This window comes from Phascolarctos cinereus, unplaced genomic scaffold, assembly GCF_003287225.1.
Source record: "Phascolarctos cinereus isolate Bilbo 61053 unplaced genomic scaffold, phaCin_HiC Scaffold_1;HRSCAF=81, whole genome shotgun sequence".
In the NCBI taxonomy this organism is placed as follows: domain Eukaryota; kingdom Metazoa; phylum Chordata; class Mammalia; order Diprotodontia; family Phascolarctidae; genus Phascolarctos; species Phascolarctos cinereus.
This window is the reverse complement of record NW_027555514.1, coordinates 275,644,860-275,666,976: the sequence shown is the minus strand read 5'-3', so window position 1 is coordinate 275,666,976 and position 22,117 is coordinate 275,644,860. Positions and strand designations below refer to the sequence as shown.

Below are 22,117 nucleotides of genomic sequence, written 5' to 3'. Positions count from 1 at the left end.
CCTCCCAGCGGCCTCCGTGGTTTGGGCGGCTTACCTCACTGTGGACGTTCCAGCTGTCGACGGTGACGTTGAAGAGGGCCTTGAGGGCCTCGATGGCACAATCCGTCTCCTGCGGGGACAGGGGCGGCCCGTTGTGGTCGATGGCCGCCTCGTACTCGTCAGTCCACTTGATGCTGAAGGCGCTCTCCAGGGCCTGGGTGAGCAGGGGCAGCCCCTGGAGCTCGTAGCGGAGCTGGGTCCTGATGTCGGCGTGCAGGAGGGACAGGAGGAAGAGCAGGCGGAGGTCGAAGCACTTAATGTCGCTGATGACCTGCCGGTCCTTGCACTTCCGCAGCAGGTTACACAGCATGGCGGCCAGGTTGAGTTCCAGGCTGAGCTTCTGGGCCATCTGGCTGTTGAACACTATGTTGCACAGGCATTTCAGCGATTCCACAATGACGGGGAAGTCTGCCGCCTCCTCCAGAGAAGCCTCGGAGTCGTCCAGTTTGGCGAGCCGCATCAGAATCTGCATGTTCTCCTTGGTGGTGACGGGAACGAGAACCTTTTTGTCTCGGGAAAGGATGCGGAGGGCTTCCAGACAGGTAACTTGGCATGACGTCGTGATGTCTTTCTCCAGGACCTTAAATATCCCTTCACAGAGTTTCTGAAAAAAATAAGCGACAGAAAACAAAAACGAAAGCAGAATTTCAGACAGAGGATTTTAAGATATAATTGTAACCTGCTGAAGTTAACACCCACAGCTAAGGGCTCTTGTTGTCTAAGTACCCTGGTCACAAACTTGCTTTCAATTTATTTCAGACCCATTTCTCTTGATTTTAACCCAAGAAGGAAAATGATATGTAAATTAAGTGAGATCAATGAAAAAACACAGCCCCTTGCTTTTCTCCCAAACCTCACCAGGAAAGATGGGCATCTCTTTAGTGACAAATGAAGAATTTGTACACAAATGAAGAATTGTTGCCTCACGGAACACTGAACCAACCAGAGTCTCTTCACCACATTATAACCCATGCCACCCTTACCAGCGGCAGACCTCACGTGGCTCATCAGCCATTCACAACATTGCCGTCATGGAGTAACTTTAACTTATAATGTTGTTCCATTTCATGCCATGTTTCCACGGGCCAGGAACAAAGTTAGGCTGTCTATATCCACAAGGAGACAAAGCTCCCTAAAACTAGAGCTGACAGGGACCTTAGAAATCATCAAAGTCAACCTCTTCTTTTTACAGGAAAGGAAACTGAGGCCCACAGAGGTGACTTATCCAAAGTCACACAGGTAGTAAACATCAAAGTGGGGGATTTGAACCTGGGTCTTCTCATGCCATTGAGAAGTGTTGAACATATTAGTACAGGAAGCAGGATTATTCTTGGCCACCTGAAGAAACTTCCAGAATCAAGGACGCAGAAGCCCTCAGAGGCCCTGGAGTCCAATCCCCTCGTTCTTACAAAGGAGAAATCCAGGGCTCACAAGGTAACACAGATAGTGAGGAGCTTTGACATCAGTGGCATTTTTTAAAAAATCTGTTGTCTACTTTTCTATTATTCATATTTTTGAATGAAACATGGGAGTCCTTTCTTGTTTCTGCTACAGCAGAAAACTATCACCTTGAAAAAGATATGAAAAAGATTTATGTAGGTGAAAATGAAACTCTGTATACTTAACAGCACATCTATTATCTCTTTCTTCTCCAAGTTAAAAATAAATTGCAGGTGCTGTGTCCTCCTTCCCCCCTTCGCTGCCAGGGCCCCCAAGAAAGGAAGACCAGACCAAGGGGCAAAGGCAGGAAGCCTACTGGATGGTGGCTGTCTTGAACAGGATGAAGATACCAGGAAGAGATCAGAGAATCTTCATGACACCCACAAAAGCGATGGTCAAAGGCCAGCCCGATCCCACAGCTCTCACTCAGGAGGTTACCCAGCGATCAAAGGCAGGAGAGGTCTGACCATCTACCAGTAGCTGCTAACACTGTTCTGACTTTAGCACGCAATCTCACAGAATTTACCAAAGTATTTATTCACTTCAGAAGCCCATAGGTTGAGATCTTCCAGTGATGAATTACAAGACAGGAAGAAAACTCAATGGAAGAAACTTTTCAAAAAGTTTCATTTCCAGCCTAATGTTCATAGCAGAGGCTTCTGACCTTTCATTAGCAAAGAGCTACTCTGCTAGACACCTGGAGACTCACCATAAGTTAGGACTAGAGAGAAATGACAATCCATCATGGAGGAGGTCCATTTGGGATGGGGGGTAGGGAAGGAAAAGGGGAAGAGAAGTTCCCACTTTGGAGGGAGTAGTTTCTGGCTACCCTGCTTTCCTGAAACCTAAAATATCATCACCACCATCATCATGACCATCATCATCATCACCATCACTATCATTACCTCATTATCATTACCATCATCACCATCATCTTCAGCGTCGTTGTCATCACCATCATCATCATCACCATTATCACCACTACCATCACCATCACCACCATCATCACCATCACCACCATCATCATCATCACCGCCATCATCTTCAGCAACGTCATCATTATCATCATCACCATCATCACCACACCATCACCATCATCTTCAGCAACGTCATCATCACCACCATCATCATCATCACCACACCATCACCATCATCATCACCATCATCATCATCATCACCATCATCATCATCATCACCATCATCTTCAGCAACGTCATCATCATCATCATCACAGCCTACATTTCTATGGCAGTTACTATGTACGAGGCACTGTGCGAAGCACTTTACAACCATTATCCTATTTGTTCCTCACAGGTAGATGCTACCACCCTCCTAAATTTACAGATGAGGAAACTGAGGCAAACAGAGACTAAGTGACTGGTGCAGGGTCACACAGCTTCTAAGTGTTTGAGGCTAAATTTGAACTCGGGTCTTCCTATCTCCAGGCCTAGGGATCTAACCACTGGGGACAGGCACTAGCCGGCAGTCAACCAGGCCAGACTGCAAGTGACCCATGAAGCTTGATCAACCAGATGGGAAATCCTGGCCTCTAGGACAATGTTCCAAGCTCAGGGTCAGAAGAAGTCTAATAATAATAGTTCCTATCTTGTGATATTTGAGCCTGCTAGGGGCACAGAGCTGGGCCTGGAGTCAGGAAGACCTGAATTCAACCGTTGGCAAGTCACCTAACCTCTGACTGCCTTGGTTTCCCAAGGTTTGTAAAGCACTTTATTGTTGTTGGCTCAATCAAACCTCAAAATAAGCTTGTGAGATAGGTTGCTATTACTATCATTCCCATTTCACAGGTGAAGAAACTGAGGCCAACAGGTTACACTAGTCCAGGGTCACACAGCCAGAGTGTCTGAGGCCCAGGTGTCTAGCTCTACTCCATGGACACTCTCCCACCCAGGAATCTGGGGGGGAGGGAGAAAGGGCAGGGCTCACTCATGTGAGACAAAAGACTACGAACTGTGTGGCAAACCTAACAAGCTTGTACTCCAGGAGTGCAGAGAGGGGGCGGACCGAGCAGAAGAAACGAGAACTGAGGGATGAGGAAGACTGGGACTGGGAGGGGAGGGAGCCAGGGGGATGGAAGGAAGGCGGGCACTTCAGGCAGAGAGAACCCAAGGAAAAGCAGAGCCCAAAGAAGGCAGCTGCCCACGGACTTCCGCGCTTACCTGCATGATAACCCACCAGTTCTGGTCACTTTTAGAGATGGACGCATTCTGTCTACACCCACAGCATACCAATGCGGCTTAGGCGCTCGGGCAACCTCCAGCTTGCTACCAGTTTCTTACTGACAAGTCTAAAGAGTCAGGCAGAAATTGTTGGGTGTCCAACAAAACCTGAGCTGCAGAAAGGATTCTCTCTGGCCTTGAGTCTGGAGAAAGGATTCTTCTCCAACAGAACCTGAGCTGGAGAGAAACTTTTCCATGTCTGTTGGTCTATAAAATGGGCACAATGGTACTTGCGCTACCACAAGGGCTGTGAGAATCACACAAGATGATATAAAGCCCAGATTCCTTTGATTCCCTTCCCTGTGTGCTGACAGAAAGGAAGCTTTATTAACATAAGTAAAACATGACAAGGAAGAAGGGAACCAGCTGTAAATTGCAAACATAAATACACCAACAAAAAAGCCAGTGGTGGTACAGTCAAAGGAGATCAGTGACTTATCAGCTGGGTGACCTCGGGTATATCATTTCCCTCTTTAGGCTTCTGTTTCCTCATCTGAAAAAAACGTGGGCGTGGGCCTGGATGGTCGGCCCAGTGGCTGGCACACGGTGTTTGTCGACTGCGACGGTAACTCCCTCGATCCGATGACTTCTGGAATCTTGGCTGCTCTGACGTGTTCCCTCAGCACCGACAATGGCAGCTGAGCCATGGGAAAAATCCCCACTCATTTGTTTTGCTGTTGAGTCCTTTCAGTCACGTCCAACTCTTCGTGACCCCGCTTGGGGTTTTCTTGGCAAAGACACTGGAGGGGTTTGCCATGTCCTTCTCCAGGATGTTTTACAGATAAGGAAACTGAGGAATACAGGGATAAGTGACTTGCCCAAGGTCACACATCTAGTAAGTGTCTGAGGCCAGATTTGAACCCGGTAAGATAAGTCTTCTTGACCCCAGGCCTGGCGCTCTATCCACTATGGCGCCACCTAGCTGCCTCTTTCACTACTGAGTTCATGGTTACCATTTTCCCAAGATGCACGATGAACGTGAACTCTGGGTTGGTCCAATCTTGAAGCCAAACTTCATCATGCTGCTCTTAAAGCCAGAGTGGTGTAAATGGAAGAAAACTGTCCAAATTCTATGTATTAAGAGAAGTCCATGGATTAAATGTTAATTTCTTTACCAAGTTGAAAATTTTAATTATTATTTTTTAGACTACTGGTTACTGTCCTAGCAATATCACCTGCTTAGGCCCACAGGTGTAGAGCTGGAAAGGACTTCCTGAACCATCCTGCCCAACCCTCTTGTTTTCATCTGAGAGGCAGGGCAGCAGAGAGAGGACGTCCCAGGATGACGGGTGGAGAGCTGGGAAGTATCAGCTCTGGAGAGGAAAGATCACTAGGGCCAGGGATGTCAAGTTCAAATAGAAATGGGGTCCAACTAAATGGGATGTAGGGATCCCTGCGGGCCACATATTAACTTGGAAACCATGTATTCATATCACCTATATTCTACTGCTTTTGTATTTATCTCGTCAATATTTCCTGATTCTATTTTAAGCTGTACTTAGAAGTATTGCCCGCTACACGCAATATGTCTGATACCTCTGATCTAGCCCAACCCCCTAATTTTACAGATGAGGAAACTGAGGTTCAAGGTCACATAAAAAGTCAGACTCAGAAGGGGGATTTGAACTTGGATCCTCTAACTTCAGAGTCAGTGGTCTTTCCACTGCCCTATGACCCTTGCCATAAGATGTCAGGGAGAAAGGAATTTAGATAGATCTCATCCAGTTCACAACCGTCACTGTACAGATAAAGTACCTGAGGCCCGGAGAGTGTAAATGTGCCAAAGATCATATGAGTCTGATAGAACCTGGGGTTGAACCTAGGTCTCATGGCCCCAAAGCCAGGGTCCTTTCCAGAACCCCACAGAGTGAGGGCTCTGGAGTGATGGCACTGGTCCCCAAGGCTTTACAAACCATTTTTCACACCGGCACTCACCACGGGAAGGGGGCTGGGAGACTTTTCCAGACAGGAATTACAAACCACTGCCGTTCACATGCAAAACAAACCATATGCTGTACTCTAGATAATGCCAAAATATCATTCTGATGAAGAGGCCTGGTCTCCCCCTCAGATCTTCTCCAGTTAGACGCCATCGACCAGCATTTATTAAGCCTGTACTGTGGGCCAGGCCCAGAAACAAAAAAGGAACACGTCTCTGACTTCAAGGAGTTGCCATCCTCTGGAGGAATCAGAAGCTGATTGGGGAAGGGGTGCAAGGAAGACAGGGGCTCTTAGTTATCTTCCCATCCCCCAGCCCCAGGAACCCAGCCCAATGTCTTACAAATACATGGGCTTTTAAAAATGTTTGCCGAATTGAAAATGAACTACAGAAGGGTAATCTCAGATTGGGAATACTGAGGACACATTCATATATGACAGCAGTTTGTTTAAAAAGAAAATCTGGGGAAAAAACTGGGAAGAGCAATAGTTTTGGAAGTCACCTCCCACCCCCACTCCAGACACACCTGAAAATCCCCATTTGAGTCACTGGTGGATTGGTCCACACAGTCAGGAGGCCTTCCTTCCAGGAAAACAAAGTGTACATATGTTCCTTGGGCTAGAAGTGGGGGAGGGGAGGTGGCTCCCTCTAATCTCCCATTAGCACTTGGGCAGGAATTCTTTCATTAGATTAGCTGGCTATCAGCTTGGAATGCAGAAGGATCTTGACCCAGTGGGAGTCTCAAGGGCTCTTAAAGGTTAATCTAGTCCAGTGGTTCTCAAACTTTGTGGTCTCAGGACCCCTTTACACTCTTAAAAATTACTGAGGCTCCTCCCCACAAAAGAGCTTTTGTTTAGGTAGGTTACATCCACTGATATTTACAGCATTTGAAATGAAACCATTTTAGTGTTATGAGAATAGATGTTCTGAAAGGACCTCAGGGCCCCGGGGCCACATTTGGAGAAGCGCTGGAGTAGTCCAATGTGCGAAATTTACAGATGAGGAAACTGAGGTCTACTCAATGCCACCAATCAGAAGAGGTAAGCCTAGCCCCTAAGTATCCGGAGGGCCAAGGCCAGCGCCCTTTCCTTTCATTCAGGGATGTTACAGAGAAAGATGCACTTCCATTAGATAGAGCAGGCGATGACAGGAAAAGGTGAGCAAATAATCCCCTCAGACTAGGGCAGTGGAGGCCAGGGAAGTGTCCCTGGCCAGGGAAGGGAGTAGATCACAGGTGTCCAAAGAATCATGTTGTTGAGGGGCAGGCTTGGCTAGCCCCGGGCAATAAAGGCTATACCCAGGGCCCAAATGACAGTCAAATTCTCCATCGTGAGTCAAATGCGGCCATTTGCTTTCTAAAAATACACAGAAAATTGGGCACCCTCTCTGAAGTCGCCACCTACTTTGTTGGGCAATGGAAAGAATCCCAAATTCAAATCCACCATCAAGTGGGAGCCCCTCATTTTAAAGATGAGGAAACAGGGCCAGAGAGGAGAATATAACTTGCCCAGAGTCACACAGTAAGTATATGGTACTAAGGCCAGCTTAGTGACGGATAACAACAGAGACTGATCTCCAGGGCTTGATGTCCAGCAAAGGCTCCCAACCCTAACTCTAGCCAATTGTCTCAAATATACATGGCTGATCAAAGTCACTTGACAAAGGACGGGTAGATGAGAAATTCTCAATGACCAGAAAAATAATCCCAGTGAATGTATCTCTAAGAGCACAGTGGCAGCAGCAGCATCTCTGTCCATAAAAGACAGCACATTTCAAAAGCCAAACATTACAGATAGCAATTTCCCCAAATCAGAGACTAAGAGGAAATTACAGGGCTATTTTCTAAAAAAGATCTACCACATGGAGAAGTGGGACTTAACTGATCAATGCCTCAGTTTCCTCATCTGCTCCCAAGCCCTACTTTCCTTAGAGGTTTTTGGGGACTAGATTCAAGCGCTTTGGAAAAGCAGGATTCATGCCAATCCACTGGGGGAACAGCTGAATGCACTGGGGTCTATGAATCTGATGGAACCCTGTTGTGGTATGAGGAATGACCCAAGCAACAGTTTCTGAGAAACCTGGGAAAACCTGTATGACCTGATGCAGAGCTAAGTGAGCAAAACCAGGAGCACAATTTAATAAATAGTAACAACAGTGCAAACACAGGCAGCTGTGACCGCAGGCAGACGGAGACACACATTTGGGGGCATGCCCAATATGGGAATTTGTTTTTGCTTAAATATTCATACTTGTTAAAAAGATTTTGTTTTTTTTTCTCTAGTAGGGGCTAGGGCCTGGGGAGGGGGCAAATGCCTACTTACTGAAGAAAGAAAGAGAAAAAGACTATGCAATTGGTCATTGCGAATGGAGCGCTACTGTCTAAATATCAGCTAAGTACATTACAGCCACAGTCTCATCTGAGTCTCACAACCAGCCTATTTAGGTAGGCTCTACAGATCAGACAGAAGATGACACTGAGGCTCGGCAAGGTAGAGGGATCAAACTACTTCACACTGCTAGTAAAGGACAGAAGCAGAATTTCAACCCAGGCTAGCTTTGTTTGCACTCTACCACATCACCTCTTTGCACACAAAATGTACAATGACATGCTTATCCAAAGGCTACTTATTCTGCAATCTCAAATATCAGTAAATAAGCACAAAAAAGCTTCCTGAGCAGCCCAAAGAGAAGTCCCAAAGTCCCTTCACTACAGCTCTTGCTCAGCGTCTCTTTGCTCTTGTTTACACACAATTCTAAACTGCCTTGGGTGGTTTTCCAGAGCCCTGCAGATCAAAGGGAGCCAGCTGGAGGGGGCTAGTCAGGGCTCCCGGAGGCCTATCTACTGACAGCTGGCAGAAGCCACAGGTGAGACCCCAGGGAAGGAGCCAGCCCAAGAGCTCACGGTAGCCTGGGGCCATTCAGCATTTGGTAGGGGAACAGAAAAGGAGGAGAGGGTGGGGTTTACAATAACAAATGAAAAGTTTGCTAGTTTCGAAATCCACAAAGGTCTCATCCTTATCCTCCCAGGCCTTCTCCCTCCCCCTCAGCTTAACTGGGCCCAACAGCTGTTCTGAGGCCTCAGGGATCTGCACAAGAGTCCAGGACCAGGATGGTCTTTCTTCTTTCTTATCTATTTAATATTTTCCCTCAACCGCATGTAAAAACAATTTTTATAATTTGTTTTTTAAAATTCTGAGTTCCAATGTCTTTCCTTCCCCTTCCCTCCCCTTCCCCCCCCATCGAGAAGGCAAGCAATTTGATATAGGTTATGCATGTGCGGTTATGCAAAACATATTTATATATTAGTCATGTTGTTAAAGAAAACACAGAGCAGAGGGGAAAAAAATGAAAAGTTGTAAAAAAAAGTCTGCTCTGATCTGCATTCAGACTCCATCAGTTCTTTCTCTGGAGACAGAAAGCATTTTCATCATATGTCCTTCCGAATTGTCTTGGATCATTGTATTGCTGAGAACAGCTAAGTCATTCCCAGCTGATCATTGTACAAATGGCTGTTACTGTGTACGATGTCCTCCTGGTTCTGCTCATTTCACTTCGCATCAGTTCATGTAAGTCTTTCCAGGTTTTCCTTAAATCTGTCTGCTCATCATTTCATGTAGTATTCCATTACATTCATATACCACATCTTGTTCAGCCATTCCCCAATCGATGGGCATCCCCTCAGTTTCCATTTCTTTGCCACCACAGAAAGAGCTGCCATAAATATTTTTGTACAAATCGGTCCTTTTCCTTCTTGTTTGTTCTTTCTCCGTTCATTCTCATTCCAAACCCCACAAAAATCTCAAATCTGGGAAGATCTTACTGTTGACTCTGGCTCTAGACTGGGAAAGCCTCTTCTGACCACGCTCCCACCCATACATGCCTCCTCCCCATCTGGGGTCTGGGGCCATTTAGTGCCTGGGCAAAGCGTCTTCTCCAACCCTCCTCCCAACCCAAGGCTTGACTGTATTACAGCACAATGTATGCAAACACTCAGAAAAGCTCAGGACCAAAGAGTATCAGTATTAAATAATAGCATATTATCAAATAATAATATAAATTCGTATTCTGTTCCAGCAACTGAGGTTCTGATCACAACTGTGTGTCAGTAAGGGAAGGTTAAATTTTATAAATAAAGGTTAAACTATATCTCTGTCTGTTTAAGCCATGACTAAAAGGCTTCTCTGATGCTTTATCAGTGGGGAGACAACCTTGAGTTCTCTAAGGCTGAGAGAGTTAGGAGGGATAAACTCTAACAGGTCCTAGCCTGAGCATGAGAGACTCCAAGGACAGATGCAGCCAATAATGCCTTCTCCCTCTGCTCTCTGAGGACCAGTAGAACACAAACTGGCCACTGAAAGAGAAACTGTTTTGATTAGTACTCCTCTACCTCCTACCAGGCTCTCATCTCCAGCCCTGGGTTCTTGATTGGTGAAAGGTGTGGCCAAACCCATACCCTGCATTTAGAACACCTCTGGCTAGTTTCATGCCTTCTCACCAAAGCACCTTCTCTAACTCCTGCCTCCATTTTTCCTCTGCCTTTAAGGAACAGTAATGAAATTAACACAACCAAATCAGGGGGAAAGAAGTATCAATCAATTTCCCTGTAGTTGCACTGACCACCCCTTTGACTTCCTGGACCAAAACCTCTCTCCTCCCTGGTCACTGGTCCTATGTGTTGTCTTCTCCTATTAGAATGTAAGTAATTTGAACAAAAGGGTACCTTGGCTTCATGTTTACATTCATTTCCAGTGCTTAGCACAGTACCAGGCACACAGCAGGTACCAAATAAATGCATTTTCACTCATTCAGAAAAATCACCTACTAAGATGTACAAGACGTAGATGTCTATTTTGTCAGATGGCACATGAAATCATAGGCCCTTGAAATAATGAAGGAAAGATATGCTTGAAAGTGAAGGAATGATTCAAAAAGTTTAGGGTCCAGCAGAATTTGGGGGTTTGAAAGGGCATACTTCAGGCATCGGGAAAGGTTGCTTCTAGGTCATAACCCCAAGATGCTGGATAAATGAAGTGTTCTAGGACATGGCGGCAGGAGCTGCCAATCTCTTTACATGCTGCTGGTTGGCGTGGCGATGGCTCGTGCCAAGAAATCCACCACGCCACTCTGCTAGATAACTGGAGTTTTTAATGAGACACATAACACCACAATGTGTTTTCTAGGAGATATATAAATCTGAAGATGGATAGCTCTCTATCAAGGGCAACACCATGCTGGTGGTCTGTTTCCCTTATCCAAATAAGCCCTGTGTCTATTTTTATGTTCTAGATCACAGGTGCTCCTTGACTGTTTTAATTAGCTGCGATTCTTCCCCCCCCCTTTTATTATTAGTCTCAGTGGTCCTAAGAGATTTCTGTAAAGGATTACAAAGGTTAATGACAGAACAAGAAAGGGCCAAGGGTCAAACGGAACCACCACATGGTGGATGAAGAATGGGAATATGGCAAAGGATACCTGGAAGGATGGAGGCTTTCTTCGTACCTGGGAGAAAAGGACAATTATTTTCTTACCCAGGCCAGAGACAAGGCCCACACGTGGCACCACCGTAGCAGGATGCACAGCAAGTCAACATGGCTTACAAACCACGCAAGTTCAATTTGGCGCTGAGTACCCAACTCGGTGCCCAGCATTGGGCTGGGCACTGGGGTGAGAGAGGAGAAGGGTGAAATGGTCCCTCATACACTATAAAGAACAAGTTGTGCACTTACAAAACAATCAGTGCAGGGAAAAAAGACCCCCAACCACCTACAGTGGCAGATAAGCCCACACAGCCAACGGATTTGTTCTGAGATAGCCGGGTGGCACAGAGTCAGGAAGACCCATGTTCAAAGCTAGCTGTGCGGCCCTGGGCAAGTCATTTAACCTCTTGGTGTCAGTTTCCTCATCCGTGAAATGGGACTAATAAGGGCTCCTACTTTAAAGGGATGTTATGAGGAGCAAATGAGCTAACAAGCTAAAACCATAAATGCCACATAGATGCCATCTGCTGTCATTATTGTTACAGTCCCGGTCATGCATAATGTATGTACTCAGTGAGGGTAAATATCGCATGCCCAAAAAGATGACTTCTAATTAGCGTAGATTCGATAATGAAACATGCCCACCCATTTGTGTCGGACCCACGACCAGCTGATTTCGACCTCCTGCTTCTTGGATTTTCCCAAAGTGAACTGTTTGGATCTCTCCTGTGGTTCCATCACTCATTACCCCGTATTAGACGCGTCCATCCAGATACTGTAGCTTCCCCACCAAAACCCAACCAGCCTCCTAAGGACAGGGATGACCCCCTTGAAAGATCTCTGTATCTACAGCACCTAGCACAGCAGCATAAACATGTCAAAACAAAACATTTGTTAAAGGATTCATTTGCCTTAGCAGAATGTTAAATAATCTATGACCATTAATGTGTGTGTGTAATATAGGTAAATACACAGATACATAGGTGTGTTTCTAACATCCACTGAGAATAATTGGGTAAAACCAAGAAATCTGAAGACAAAAGAAAGAAAAATATTAATAATCCAGAGCCCGATGGTGAAACAAATAACTACGAAGAAATTCAAATGGCAAGCCCCAACACCAGAGAAATATAAGCTGAGTGATAGACCTGAGAGGTCCTCATCCTCTCTAGTCTCAATTATTACAAGAGCCTCCTAACGAGTCTTCCTGCTTCATGTCTCTTCTTTCTCCCACCTACCTTCACAATCTGCCAAACTGATCACCCTAAGGTACAGATTTGTTCACGTTACACTCTCTGTCAAGAAGCATCCATAGCTCCCTGGTGTCTCTGGAATATGCACCAAACATCTCTGTTTGCCTTTTAACACCCTCCAGAATTTGGCTCTATCCTACCTTTGCAGCCTCACTGGATATTCCTCCCTTTCACACGCTCTCTGGCCTGCTGGCTAAGTTCCTTGAACCTTTTTAAGCCTCATCTGCAAAATGGGGACAATAATACCTGTAGCACCTACTTATTGCAAGGATCAGATTCAATAAGGCACACAAAGCATTCTGCAGAACTTAAAGTGCCGGAGGACAGATTTAAACTTTTTTGTGCTATTTTCTCTCCCTCTGAACAGTCTCTCCCTCCCTCTCCTGCCACTGGGTTTGGAGTTGGAAAGACCTGAAATCAAATCCGGACTCTGATCCTCAGTAGCTGTGTGGCGACCTTAACCTCTATGTATTTTAGGTAATTCCCTTGCACTAAGTCAACTCTGGGTGATCTCTATCAGGGAAGGAATTCTCATGGCAGGAGTTCCCTACACTGAGGAAATGAGAGCTCCTTTGCATATTTATGTGTGTTCTCCCTACTGACCACATTTCTATCCAGAGATAGCATTCTACCTCCCACCACTTTTTAAAAAAAGAGCTCATTCTCCACCCTGTCCTCTCAGTCCAATATTGGTGGCGCCATCTTTACCCCAGCACTTGCCCTCTGAAAGGCTCAGATCTGGGGTTTTCTTCTCATGGTCCCAGCACTAACCACCTGCTCCTACTTATTCTGTTTTAGGAATCATTCCTCTAGTAGTCATAAGATAGGATTTAGGTCCTTAGATTCTCATGCTGATTAATGTCAGGTCACCCAGGTAATCCTGACAGTTCTGGACATTAGCCTGCAAGTGTGTGTGTTTGTGTGTGTGTGGGGGGGGTGCGTGCGTGTATGTTGTTTACATTAATGTTTATAAAGAGAAGAAACTGAGCTTCTATCATAAGGGCCTGACATAACTGGAGACTGCCATTTCTCGATGGTTCCACAAAGAAAGACCAATCAGAAAACACCACCATGGTCACCAGCCATTCTGTAGCACTCTAAGTTACAAGCAAGCTGCAGATGTGCATTGCTCTAGGGACTTTCTACACCAGAAGCTCCTCTGAGTGATTAAAACCACAGACCCCAAAACCTGTTTAGTGGCTACTAGGCTGAGACGATGACTACTGCAAAATAAAGAAGAATAAGGTCAGAGTGGAGCTTAAATAGCAACAGCTCAGAAACATGTCTCCAGTCAACATATGAACCCTAACGCTGGGTCCAAGGACAAGCTGATGAATGGCTTAAAAACACCAGGAGACTTTTCCAAGCATCCATTTCACACGAGCCACTGGGGAGCCTCACCTTTGAGGGCCCTGCCCAGGAGAACAAGGGGTGGTGGGAAAGGGAGAGGGGGGAGAGAGAGGAAGAGACAGAGACAGCCAGAGATGGGGCAAGAGAGACAGAGGAGAGAGAGCCAGAGACAGAGAGAGACAGGGAGAGAGATGGGGGCAAGGGGAGGGAGAGATGGGGGGAGAGGAGGGAGAGACACAGAGAGAGAGAGAGACATAGAGAGAGGAGAGGAGAGAGGGAGGGAGACAGAGAGAGAGAGAGAGAGAGAGAGAGAGAGAGAGAGAGAGAGAGAGATGGGGGAGGGGAGGGAGAGACAGAAACAGAGATGGGGAGACAGAGACAGAGAGACATGGAAAGAGAGAAATAAGGAAAGGGAGAGAGATGGAAAGCAATCCACTGGCCCAACTCTTTTTTAAAAACGACCCCATTCTTTGTCCTGATCTCCCAGTCCAATATTGTCCTCTTTACCCCTGGCCAGGCACTTGCCTTCTGAAAGGCTCAGATGTGGGGTTTTCTTCCTCTTGTGGTCCCAGCACTAACCACCTGCTCCTACTCACTGTGTTTTAGGAATCATGTGTCTTATTTGGGTCCCCTCTAGGAGACAGAGAAAGAAAGAGGAGAGGGAGAGAGAGGGAATGGAGAGAGGGAGAAATGGGTGAGGGAGAGGGAGGGACAGAAAGAGAGAGAGAAAGGGCGAGAGGGAGGGACAGAGAGGACAACAATCCTTTTTTATAGTAAGTTTGATGTGAGTTCTCTCTTAATTAGTAACCAAAAGACAGATTGCATCAACAACTATGCTTTAAACAGATGGGAGATACGCAGCTTACATGGAGATGAATCAGAAAATAAACACACGCACACACAGCCCCAGCTCTTGGACTCTCCCGTCTTAGGAACGGCCGAGTGGGTCTGTTGCTTCCCGCCAGCCCCTCGAGCCCAGCTGTTTCTGCTCCCTCGGTGGTGCTCAGCTGAGAAATGGCCAAATCCACAGGCAGCTGGACTTGTGAGAGGGGCAGTCTGTACACCTGGGCCCACACAAATGAGTGACTGCCTGTGACCTCCTCTGAGCCTTAGTTTCTTCATGTGTAAAGTGAGGGCAATAATACCTAAAGCCCCCACCTCCTATAGGATTGCTGAAAAATGTACACATCTGATCTCATTAGAGATAAGAAGTATTTGGAGCCCTTCAGAGCCCTATAGAAACATCAGCTATCACCACTGTGAACTGATGCTTTTAATACAACAGGCCAAGGAGGGCTGGCTGTTCAAGCTATTTTTCATCCCTGGGGTGGGGGGCATGGTGTAGTGGATGAAGAGCCGGCCTCCGAATCAGGCAGCCTCAGGTCCAAGGCCTCTCTCTGACATATGGTGAAGCTCTCGAAGATCCCAAATTGCTAATAAGGGGCTGTTCTGCACTGGTGAAGGGTCTCCCTTGTGCCCCACACCAGGAGTTCCTCACACTAATGGAATCACAGGTCCCGTCCACATTCCTGTCTCTCACCTCTTCATCTAGAATCAGCACGTTAGTGCAGGAAAAGATGATAGAGGCCATCTCAACCAGGGCTTTGTCCCCTTTCTCATGTCCTGGCCTCCTCCGGCCATTGGTGAGGCCTATGACCCCTCTCAGAATCATGTTTTTAAAGACAAAAAATAAGATCTGTAAGATTGCAAAGGGAACCAAATGTATTATATTAAAGAAAACAAACTGGGGCAGCGAGGTGGCACGGTGGGTAGTGCACTGGCCCTAGAGTCAGGAGGACCTGAGTTCAAATCCGGCCTCAGACACATAACACTAGCTGTGTGACCCTGGGCAAGTCACTTAACCCCAATGCCTAGCCAAAAAAAAAAAAACAACCAAAACCAAAAAAGAAGCCAAGTTTATGGACCTCAGGTTAAGAAGCCCATATAGTTTGACTTCCTTATTTTACACAGGGGGAAACTGAGGCCCACAAAGGGAGATCATTTGGCTTTCCTGAAATCAGGCTGAAGTCTGCCTCTTTGCTCAACACTCACTCAACACTTCTACTTCTGCTCTCTGGAAACAAGTAAATTCTCTTTAAATACCTGAGGAGAGGCATCATATCTAAACATCCCTGGTTCTTTCAACCAGTTCTCACACAGCATGATCTGGTTTAGTTTTTTTTTTAATCAATTAACAAACATTTATTCTCTCTCCTCTGTCTCTCCCCAACTGTCTCTCTCTGTCTCTGTCTGTGTCTCTATCTCTCTTTCTTTCCCCATCTGAATAACAATAAAAAAGAGAAAACCTTGGGTCACATGCCATGAACTGAAGGCCCTTCATCACCCTGGCAGCAGGGCTCCTTGGAGCAAGGATGGATCCATCCATCCACCCACCCATCTCCGTGATTTCTCAAAACTCCCCAACAGCGCTTCTCTAATCATACCCATCAGTCACTTGAGCATGCTGGGGGCTGTGGAGCGGTGTAGAAGCTGTGGTCAGGGCACTTAAGCTCAAAGAGGAGAAGTGCTTTCTTGGCATCTCCTCACCTGGCTGGGCCTTTAAGCCCCTCTTAATGAGGCTGGCTCTACCCGTTTCTTTTTGGAGATGAGGAAGACAGAAGGGCTAAAAGATCTGATAGCTCAGCTGGCTCTGTTCTACTGGAACAAGACATCACTTCCCCTAGACAATGGCCCTCTTCTTCCTTTGTGGACCATCTTGCAGCAAGCCTAGCTTTCAAAGTCCCTCTTGTAGCCCCCCACCCCCCTGCTTTTCACAAGGCTCAGCTCCTTCAGGCTTCAGCCTTTCTAACAACATTCTTACAGGCCCTGGCCCACTTTTCTGTATTCATCCTTTCAACTCTTATCCTTGTTCTTGGGCAATCTGACCCCCCAAAAGCTCCCAGTGAAGCCACACTAGTTTCTTTGGGAAGATGCCCAATTTTGTTCATCAGGCTTATTTACCACCAAACAGTCAGCAGTGCATTCATGACTCTCATCCATCTTCAGCATATTTCCTAAATATGATCCTGTAGGGATCATGTCTACCTTTTCTCTGAATTTGTAGAAATCTTTTCTGAAGTCTAACTACATGTCTGCTTATGACTGAAATTCCTCTCCTTCACTACTTATTACAAATTCATGACAACAGACATTTTCTCTCAAAGTTCCTATCATTCCTATATCACTAACCAGTCTTTCCATTTTGGTAAAATTAAATTCCAATTAGTATATTTCACTCTTTCTATGATCATAAACCATTTAATTACTAGTTACCAAATGCATAAATAATTTAGTTAACAATTATTATTATTAATTATTTAATAAGACTGCTAATATTAGTTACTGACCTACAAAACTTTCCACAAGACATGTCAAGAATTTATAAGATATTCTGCTTTGAGAAAATCAGACTTCCTACCAGATACCTGAGCAGCTAAAATCTTTGCATTACTATTATGTAGCAGCTTTATAATCTATACTTTGTATTAAGACAACAGTATTCATATCCTCCATCTGACCAGTGGGCTATAGAAAACTCCCATGACCACACCCAAAAGCCTAACACTATGCTTCTACCCTTAAGTATGTGGATTTCTATGATAGCATACACCATTCAACATGACTCTCTCTTCTGCATACACCATTCAATATGACTCTTCTGCAGATCCCATTCAGCATGACTTTCTTCTGCATACACCACCTGGTATGACTCTCTCTTCCCTTCTATCAGGTCTGCTTTTTCTGAATAAAGATCATCCTTCCATGGCCTTATTCCAGCCATAAGTCCATGTCCCAACAAGTCCTATGAGACTGCATTTACTTCTTTGTATGAAAATCCCAAGTTTATTTCATCACCCACACTCTATGCACTGGCATGTTGGCAGCTGAGGCCAAAGACACCACTCCTAACATCTTCTCTGTTTTTCCCTGATAACTGCTTGGCACCTCCTCTATCTCACACCTGCAAATATACTACAGTAGGTAGTGGTAACTTTGTCTGAATATTTATTGTCCTCCCCAAATTTTATATAGGAGAGTGGTAGATTTGTTTGATCAATCATACATTTCCTATGAGCTTCCTGATAACTTTAAAGAGTTCCTAAATTGTCAAGACTCCCTTTTTACTAGAAGGACATATTATCGAAGTTGATAAAAATGCTGAACTAACTATAGAAAAAAACACCTGAAGTTAATTGGGGGGGGGGGTCCCTCAAGGAATCCCCAGTCCAATTCAAGAACATTCAGTACCTTGGGTCTTACAGGTCACACGTCTGACTCCCCACAGGGAGAATTCAAGTCGGACCTTGGGACTCTCCTCCCTTGATAATTTATTGAGCAGCCCCACCACTCCTTCCATTGGAGAGCCAGGTCATCGGCGTCACTATTAACGCGGGCACTCCGTCTGGCATCCAACCCTCTCTTTCTGCTCTGCATCAAAAGCCTCAAAGCTTTGATGTCTAAAACTGGAACCTGCCTGGATACCCTGAACTCTCCAGATCAATCCAATTACTAGACATGAATATTCTATTTACAAAGTCAGCTCAGGCCTCTGAGACTCCAGGAGCACTGGCATTTAAAAAGATGTCACAGCAAAACAACATGGGCCTTCTGAGGACAGAATGGGAGGCTGATGACAGCATTAAGCCTCCTATCTGGGCTCACGCGTGATGCTGCTAAGCTGTCCCGAGCAAAGTCTCTGGACATGAGGGTTTGAGGAAAAAGGAGGGGTCATAATGAGAAATAACCAGGTGGTTAGCTTGCACACCTGAAATCCTGTAAAGAAAAATGACAAGGTGCCAACCACTGTTTTAAAGTGCAGGGGAACTGAGAGGATGGTAAACCATAGTTGAACAAAATGATCTAGGCTTCCTTTATGTGAATCATAAAAGCTATCCTTCCTCCTCCAATATTTGCCGTATTGAAGAATCTTCTCTGCTATTTCAAAGAGAAATAGCATAACCATCTCTCTTCTAACTTGCTTTCAGATTGGTTCGGCTGGAGATAAATGGAAAAGAAGAGGGTGTATCTTCTCCAGCTGCTACTTTGAATCTGCACAATGTGAAACATCACGGACCAGAAGAATAATCACTGATGTTGACTGATGGGGACACTCTCCAAGTGGCTTAACCTCTGTTATCTCCCTGGAGAAAGGAGGAGGTAGCCAGGCCTAGTTACAGACTGGAAAACTGAAGCTTAGAGAGATGGAGTGAGCTGTCCAAGGTCACACAGGGAGTGAGGCCCAAACCTAGGTCTTCCAAGTCTGGATCCACGACCATTTCCACTATCCGAGGGGTGGGGAACTTGGGGCCTTGAGGCCACATGTGGCCAAATCCCTATTTGTTCTGTGATGTTTGGATTCAGTCAAAGGGCCGTAGTCGAGGACCTAGAGGGCCCCATGTGGCCTTGAGGCTGCAGGTTCTCCCCCCCACCCCTGCACTATACCATACTGCACTACATCAGGGGAAAAGGAAGCCTTTCTGATGAAGAAATTACAACCCAGTTAGAAGTAAAGTTGCTTTAGACCAATTATAGAGCAATATGACAGTATGTTAACCAGTGTAATTATGATTAAGACAAACTGAATACTTAAATAGGCTAGCTGCTGCAGCCGCAGAAAACAAATGGTATGCCACTGCTGTAGTCGTAAGAAAAAGATGCTTCAGGAAAGACACGTCTTTTGTACAAGATCTCTCACCATAGCCTTTTATCTTCTGAGAAGAACAGACCCAGAACACTGGATTTGGAGTCAGAAGGGGCCTAGGTCCAAATCCTGGCACCCAAATCAAATCATTTCCTGTGGCTGGATCTCAATGTCCTCTGGCATGAGATGAGGCAGCTGGCCTCAATGATGGTGCCTTCTGGCTTTAAATACCAGGGTCCTTGTGATCTCTAAATAAGGGGACATCTCAGCACGCCACGCACAGAAGGCACTTTCTCATAAGCGTTTGCTGCATGACTGAGGACTGGCTTGCTGGCTTGTGGTTTTGGATGCTAAGGGACACCAGATAGGTTACTGGCCTGGATTTTTTCAAAGTAACTTCTACCTACTTGTCATACAGGACCATTGGGCTTTAAAGACCTCGCCAAAGAGATTTTGGGAACATAGCTTTTGAAGAAAGGTTAGTGGCACACAAATGGAAGAGTGGCTTGTAACGGCAAAGATGGAAAATCTGATTTTGGTGAAGTTGGAGGCTTCCTCTAAACTGTGGAAGTAACAGAAGAAAAGGGAATGTGCCCACACAAAGCAATCCAAGGCTGAACCACTTCAGAATCAGTCTGGGGGTAAGCACTGGTCTCTAGAAGACCGAAATGATGATGGTGTGATGATGATGATGATGATGATGGTGATGATGGCGGCTGGCGAGGAGATGGTGCTTCCCATTCAGTACCTAACCCTTTCCCCAAAGTGCTTCTCATTCAGCACCTAACCTTCATACCAACCCTAGAAGACACGTGTTTTTAGTCAGTCCCATATTAACCGCCTAGGGCCGCTGTTTCCTTTCCTGTAAAACGATGGGGTTGAACTAGCTGACCTTTGAGGTCCCTTCCAACTCTTGACCTATAATCCGACCTGAATGAGTAGGCAAGTCACTTAACCTACTGACTGTAAAACAAGGGGCCTGGGCTAGATGGCCTTTGAGGGCTCTTCCAGCTCTGGGTCCATGACCCTATGAGCTTTGAGGAGGTTTTCCCAAGGTTACAAAGCTGGTCAGTATCTGACATGGAGTTCTGATCCAGGGCTCCCTGATTCCAAGGCTAATGCTCTCTTCGCTAGGTCATGCTGCCTCTCAGAGTCTGAAAGGACCTTAGAAATCATCTAAGTGAAACTCTTTTTTGGACAGGTAAGGCCCAGATTGGTAAAGGAACTAGTGTGAGGTCATAAAGGTGTTTAAGGACTAGAATCCAGTCCTTCTCATCTCTCACTCCAAGAGTTTTTAAGCTATGCCATCTACAAAAACTGGCATCTAGTTCAAGCCCCTAGATTCTGGGACCACCTTTTTATAGTCCATCAGTATTATTTCTACAGAAGAACAAAATCTTAGAATGCAGCATTTACTGAATGTGAAGATTGTATGACTTGAGTGGGACCTAGAAGAAATAAGAGAAAATCAGGCATCTAGACTCTTTCAAATGCTCCAGAACAATTCCTTGATGACTGTCTTTCTGTTAGCTTTCTAGTACAGAACACTAAGTAACAGGAGAAACAGAACTTTCTTGAATTACTTCTTGCTTTCCCTACCCAGCCCAGTAGTCACCAAATGGGTGCCAAGAATCTAGGGGATAAGGATTTAATGGCCCTTAAAAGACTTTAAGGCTTAAAGGAACAGAAAACTCCCTAAGCATGAGAGCTCCCCACGATTGGAATGGGCTGCTCCTCATGCCTGGAGGTCTTCAACCAGAGGCTGGAGGACCACTCGTCAGAGATGCTGGAGCGGGGAGTCCTATTCAGCCAGGAGTCAAAACAAGATGGCCCCAGAGGTTCCTGACAGCTCGGATAGGATGCCATTTAGCTCATTTCAGTTCAATAACAACAAAAAAAATTGGACTTTATCTCAATGAAATATCCAAATTCTTACACTGAACTGGCAGTACAGTTGGCTAGCTGACATTTCTATAATTCTTTATGGCCTCTAAAGCACTTTACAGATAGGAAGTCATTTGATGCTTACAACAATCATATTAGTTAAGGAATACAACTATTATTCTCTCCATTTTCTAGATAAGGAAACTGAGGCTCACTGTTGGGTGCCAAGGCTAGTAGCTAGTGAAGATCCCCCAATTACAAACTGGGGGCTGTTTGTACCACCCTACCTGGGGAGGAAGTAAGTGGGGTCCCTGTTAATGAAGGGCTTCAAAGGCCACTTAACAGGTGTAGCACATAGGAAATTGCCTTCAGATACAGCAGAGCATCTCTGCCATCCCTTCCAACCCAGAAGTTCTATGAGATGGACTCTGAACTGTTTTTGTAATAAAGGAGAGAGAGGGAGTGACAGAGAGACAGAGACAGAAACAAAGAGAAAGAGAGAAGGGAAGGAGGAAGGAAGAAGGGAGAGAGGAGAGAAAGATGTGTGTGTGTGTGTGTGTGTGTGTGTGTGTGTGTGTGTGTGAGAGAGACAGAGACAGAGAGCCAGTGGGTATATGTGTATAGCATGTTATCCTCAATGAAACCAGCCTAAGATGATACAGACTGAGTGGAGGACAAAGTTCCTGGTATTGTGCATATATACACCTTGGAATCCCACGGTGAAGATTTTTTCATCCAGTATAAATAACTGAAAAATCTCCAAATCTTGGAAAATACTGCCCTTTCTATTCCCCAAGAATGAATGTTCTACATTCCTTCCCTTTTCCTGCCCTGATAATATATGTAACAGAGCAGAC

At 45.6% G+C, this 22,117-nt stretch overlaps 1 protein-coding gene across 2 annotated transcripts in view; it reads right to left on the bottom strand.

Annotated features, from left to right (window-relative positions):
- RIC8B (RIC8 guanine nucleotide exchange factor B) overlaps positions 1-22,117 on the bottom strand; it is a 93,404-nt gene that overhangs the window by 53,254 nt on the left and 18,033 nt on the right. For both annotated transcript variants that reach the window (XM_020982435.2, XM_020982433.2), the window contains exon 3: positions 35-643. In XM_020982435.2, the coding sequence (XP_020838094.1) occupies positions 35-643 (609 nt within the window). The remainder of the gene's footprint in view (positions 1-34; positions 644-22,117) is intronic.